At 42.5% G+C, this 6,000-nt stretch overlaps 1 protein-coding gene across 1 annotated transcript in view; it reads right to left on the reverse strand.

Annotated features, from left to right (window-relative positions):
• ttyh2 (tweety family member 2) overlaps positions 1-6,000 on the reverse strand; it is a 146,390-nt gene extending 140,390 nt beyond the window's left edge. Inside the window, exon 1 of the mRNA XM_070858207.1 lies at positions 5,726-6,000. Within this exon, the coding sequence (XP_070714308.1) occupies positions 5,726-5,851 (126 nt within the window). The 5' untranslated portion in view covers positions 5,852-6,000. The remainder of the gene's footprint in view (positions 1-5,725) is intronic.

The raw sequence follows: 6,000 nt of genomic DNA on the forward strand, positions 1-6,000 counted from the left end.
TCCTGCAGGGGGCAGAAAAAACATATACCGCATGCAAGCACCACGTACTGGTCGTCTTCTGGGCGGTACATCACTTTACTTTTATTACTGGGGGAAGTAAAGCATACCATTTTATAAATCATTATTGTAACATCATTGTATCTGTTGTGACTAAGTAGATCCATAGGATAGCTGACAACTGCTGATAGATCTGCACGTGTGTGTGTTTAATAAACTACTCCAAATTGTTCTAAAAGAATCGTTCTTGCTGTCAATTTAATGCCAGAGATTTAGAAATCTTTCAGATGAATGAGAGGTGATCTCATTAAAACAAATAAAATTCTTGCAGGGCTTGACAGGGCAGATGCAGGGAGGATATTTCCTCTGACTCAGGAATCTAGAACCAAGGGTCACAATCTCAGGATAAACGGCACCCATTTAGGACTGAAATGAGGAGAAACTTCTTCACTCAAAAGATGGTAAATCTCTGGAAATCTCTACCCGAGAGAGCTGTGGAGGCTCAGGCTCAGTCGTTGAGTATATTCAAGACCGAGATCTATAGATTTTTGGATATTAAGGGAATCCAGGGATATGGGGATAGAGCAGGAAAGTGGAGTTGTGGTAGATCTGTCATGATCTCATTGAATGACAGAGCAGGCTTGAGGGGCCCAATGGCCTACTCCTGCTCCTAATTCTTATCTTCTTTATTATAATGAAACACAAAAACAATTTGTCCCTTCCCCTATTCTGTCCATTCTCCAACTTTAAATTTTACTCTTTTTCTAACTTAAAATAATGAATTTAAAAACTCGACTAAACATCTTACTCTTTTCTCTGCCGCCATGCTCACATTGTCCACTTTTTGAACTAAGAAAAAAATCAAATGTTACTTGATTGCCTAAAGACCATTTTCCACACACCACCCAGTTACATAGCATCCCACATAAAGCAACCAATCAAATGGTAAAGGTGTCCAGATTGACCTGCTCATGTCATAGATGCAAACAGATCGATGTGATACACTTTGACGCATTTAGTCAGGAATGACCTACTGAGCGACTCACCCAAACCTTGCTGAGGCTCAATAATATTACAATAGTCAGTAAAAAAATTAAAATGTATACACTCATGAACCAAACAGTTAGAAGTCACTTGAAAACTTGATAGATTTTCCACAGGTGATTGGCATTTAACCCTTACCCAAACAAAAAAACATCTACAAGGCTGTGGTGATACCCGCTCTCCTGTATGGTTCAGAGGCGTGGACCATATACAGTAGACACTTCAAATCGCTGGAGAAATACCACCAACGATGTCTCCGCAAGATCCTGCAAATTCCCTGGGAGGACAGCGTTAGCATTCTCAACCAGGTCAATATCCCCAGCTCCGCTGGGCAGGCCACATTGTTCACATGCCTGACACAAGACTCCCAAAGCAAGCGCTCTACTTGGAACTCCCACACGGAAAGCGAGCCCAAGGTGGGCAGAGGAAACATTTGAAGGACACCCTCAAAGCCTCCTTGATAAAATGCAACTTCCCCACCGACACCTGGGAATCCTTGGCCAAAGACCTCCCTAAGTGGAGGAAGTGCACCCGGGAGGGCGCTGAGCACCTCGAGTCTCGTCGCTGAGAGCATGCGGAAACCAAGCGCAAGCAGCGGAAGGAGCGTGCGGTAAACCAGTCCCACCCACCCTTTACCTCAACGACTGTCTGTCCCACCTAAAGACAGTAATTCCCGTATTGGACTGTTCAATCACCTAAGAACTCATTTTTAGATTGGAAGCAAGTCTTCCTTGATTTCGAGGGACCACCTATGATGATGATGAAACCAAAAAAAAGTAGAAATGCTAAATAAGTTTGAATTGCCGAGTTCACTGTCCACTGAGATCCCTGGAGAATGTCCACTGACTACGCCAGCAGTCTGCTGAAGCTTATCCAGAAAATCAATACATATTTAACCAAGAACTTGTGTGACCAACTGTTTTAGAACAGAGTTCAAAGTTAAGTTGAAGCAGAGATTTGAATTGGCACATCTGTATAGGAGTAAAAGTACACAAAGGTGTTCACTAAAAATGGTTTTATTATTCATTTAAAATCTTCAGAAGGTTATAGCACAGGGGGCTTCGGTGCTGATTTTGGACTTTACAGCCAAAGTCAACAACAACATGCATTTATATAGCGCCTTTAACATAATAAAATGTCCCAAAGCACTTCACAGGAGCATTATAACACAACATTTGACACTGAACCACATAAGGAGATATTCGGGCAGATGAATAAATGCTTGGTCAAAGAGGTAGGTTTTAAGGAATGTCATAAAGGAGGAAAGAGAGGTAGAGGTTTAGGGAAGGGAATTCCAGAGCTTAGGGCCTTGGCAGTTGAAGGCACGCCTGTCAATGGTGGAGCGATTTAAAAACAGGGCTGCTCAAAAGGCCAGAATTGGAGGAGTGTAGATATCTCTGAGGTCTGGAGGAGATTACAGAGATTGCCGGGAGAGTGAGGCCATGGAGGGATTTCAAAACAAGGACAAGAATTTTGTAATCATTGTGTTGCTACTGGGTGCCAATATAGGTCAGCGAGCACAGGGACGATAGGTGAACAGGACTTGGTGCGAGTTAGGACACAGGCAGCAGAGTTTTGGATGACAGAGTTGGTGCCAGAGCATGTTATTAATGCAACACCTCAATGGAGACTCAGCAGTGGGACAAATCTCCTTGGTGGATCTCTCCACCACTGAAAACTTCGGCAAGAACTACAAATCAACCAGCGGAAAAAAATTAGGAAGATTTCGGGGAGGCAGGTGGGAAAAACAAATAAAATAAAATACTTGCATCTTAAGTAAATAAGGTTGACCTGTGGTAAATAAAGCAAACAAAGTAATAACTGAGAATAAGTTTTGGGGAGAAGAATAAAATTACTTTAATATTAAACACATTTTGTAAATATTACAAATATATGAATGAGGCCCTGGGTGTTTCAATATTATTATGTATGTAATATTTTTAAATGTCATGTTTTTTTTGCTTCAGTAAATTTGCTGTATTACAGTAATGGGGAAACTGCAATTGTTCTGTTGTAGCAGGATCATGGTAAATATCAGAGTTCACATTCGGGATCCTGGAATGCCGGTGAACAATGGGGGATCTTCCAGTGCTTTTAGTCATTTACGTCCGCTTTCTCACTTCCTATACTGTAAGTACAAACTTCTGTTGGGATATGGTTTCACAAGCATTAACAATATGAGGCTTCTGATCAATACAAAAATCATCGTGTTTTCTTATTTGCAGGTTACAGAAATGTCCATTGCCTCAAAAGCTAACTTGAATATTAAATAGGCATGCAAATAAGATGACATCTGCTGCTCGACATTCTTTCCTTTAACTCAAACATTTAAACCTCCCCAGATATTTGCACTTTATTGTAGAAAAAAAAATTTCCTGAAGGATACTTTCCTTCACCCATCCAATAAAAACTCACTCTTGTAATATCTTTCAAGCTTTTACATCAAGGCCCCTTTTAAACTTTAAAATCACATTTTAAATGCCTACCTCAAATTGTTTTGGTTACAAATATCACAAAGCATTTCCTTTTATGAATCAAATATTCTTTTGAAAATGATTTGAAGGTTGGTTCAGATAAAGATATAGTCTTACTGCAAGGTTATTAGACTGGGAACCCTGGCTGACTTTTCTCCTCAGTCTGATGACACAGATATGTTAGCTCTGCACTGTGGATTGAGTCTGGGATTTCCTTGTCTGCCTGGCTTGGTATCAACTATTTAATACATTTGCTCACACAAGCCGACATTCGCAAAGGTCTAATTTTTCAGGGGAAAGCATCTTCCATGTAACCATTGTAAGGGGGCTAACTCCTTCACATATTTCTATTCATCATCATTTTTCAACTCAATTGATAACCTGGTTTAAATTTACTTGCAAAGGGTTAAACATGGTGCCATTATGATTATATTTTGTTAAATATATGATACAACTAGGCACTAAAACTGTTTAGTTGAAGCTTTGTGGCATTAAAGCGAAAGTTCACAGCATGATCCACAAAGGAACACGATATGTTGCACATAATCACATCTGCACAGAACAAGTGCTATGAAACCATCAGGGGCCAGGCAAGGGATAAGAGAGGCCTGGTCAAGATTTTGGGGTGGAAGTACATGCTTTATACCATTGTTGGTTGATCTGATCGTTTAGTAAAATACACCTTTTGAGAAGGGCTTCGCAATAGTGAGCGGCTGATCAAATCTTTACTGTCCAAAAGCTTGCACTTCACCGACTGCACTGCACGGTGTGGTACGGAACAGACTGGGAACACAGACCGGGACCGAGAACACACAGATTGGGACTGGCATTGGGAACACCCAGACTGGGACCAGGAACAGAAGAACATAAGAAATAGGAGCAAGAGTAGGCAATTTGGCCCCTCGAGCCTGCTCCGCCATTCAATAAGATCATGACTGATCTGATCCTGGCCTCAGCTCCACTTCCCCGCCTGCTCCCCATAACCCTTGACTCCCCTATCGCTCAAAAATCTGTCTATCTCCACCTTAAATATATTCAGTGACCCAGCCTCCACAGCTCCCTAAGGTAGAGAATTCCAAAGATTCACGACCCTCAGAGAAAACATTTCTCCTCATTTCTATTTTAAATGGGGAAGCCCTTTTTCTGAGTCTATGCCCCCTAGTTCCAGATTCCCCCACAAGGGGGAACATCCTCTCTGCATCTAACCTGTCAAGCCCCCTCAGAATCTTATACATTTCAATAAAATTACCTCTCATTCTTCTAAACTCCAATGAATATAGGCCCAACCTGTTCAACCTTTCTTCATAAGACAACCCCTTCATCTCAGGAATCAACCTAGTGAACCTTCTCTGAACTGTCTCCAATGCAAGTATATTCCTCCTTAAATAAGGAAACTAAAACTGGATGCAGTACTCTAGGTGTGGCCTTGTATCGTTGTAGCAGGACTTCCCTGCTTTTGTACTCCATTCCACTTGCAATAAAGACCAACATTCCATTTGTCTTCTTAACTACTTGCTGTACATGCATACTAACTTTTTGTGTTTCATGTACAAGGACCCCCAGATCCCACTGTACTGCAGCATTATATAATCTCTCCCCATTTAAATAATAATTTGCTTTTTTATTTTTCCAACCAAAGTGGATAACCTCACAATTTTCCACATTATACTCCATCTGCCAAATTTTTTCCCATTCCCTTAGCCTGTCTCTATTCCTTTGTAGATTATTTGCATCCTCCACCAACTTGCTTTCCCACCCATCTTTGTATCATCAGCAAACTTGGCTACATTATACTTGGTCCCTTCATCCATGTCAATAATATAGATTGTAAATAATTGAGGTCGCAGCACTGACCCCTGCGGCACCCCACTAGTTAGTTTGCCAACCTGAAAATGACACATTTATCCCAACTCTCTGATTTTTGTTAGTTAGCCAATCCTCTATCTACGCTAATATAATACCCACAACCCAGTGAGCTCTATCTTGTGCAGTCACCTTTTACGTGGCACCTTATCGAATGCCTTCTGGAAATCCAAATACACCACATCTACTGGTTCCCCCTTATTCACCCTGCTTGAACATGCAGACCAGGAACACGCAGACAGGGACCTGGAATACACAGACCTGGAAACACACAAACTGGGAAAACAGACTGGGAACACAGAGACTGGGAAAACAGAGACTGGGAACACACAGGCGGACTCGCTCACCTGCTGGTAGTTCTCATCCTGCGGGTTGAAAGTGTTGTCCACTGGCTGGAAGCGGAGGTTGAGATGCGGGAAGTTGTGCAGCCAGTAAGTCCACCACGGAGCGATATAATCCACCCGGGAAGCCATGCCTGGAGCCGGTGGGAGAGCGGGCAGACCGGGATGAACCCCCGCCCTGCAGTGCGGAGAACCGGCGCTACACACCGCCACCCAGCCAGCGAGCACCGAGTGTCCGGCCGCAGCTCACATACAGCAGCCCGAAGCCGACTGGAGCCTCC

Source organism: Pristiophorus japonicus, chromosome 16 (assembly GCF_044704955.1).
Source record: "Pristiophorus japonicus isolate sPriJap1 chromosome 16, sPriJap1.hap1, whole genome shotgun sequence".
Classification (NCBI taxonomy): domain Eukaryota; kingdom Metazoa; phylum Chordata; class Chondrichthyes; family Pristiophoridae; genus Pristiophorus; species Pristiophorus japonicus.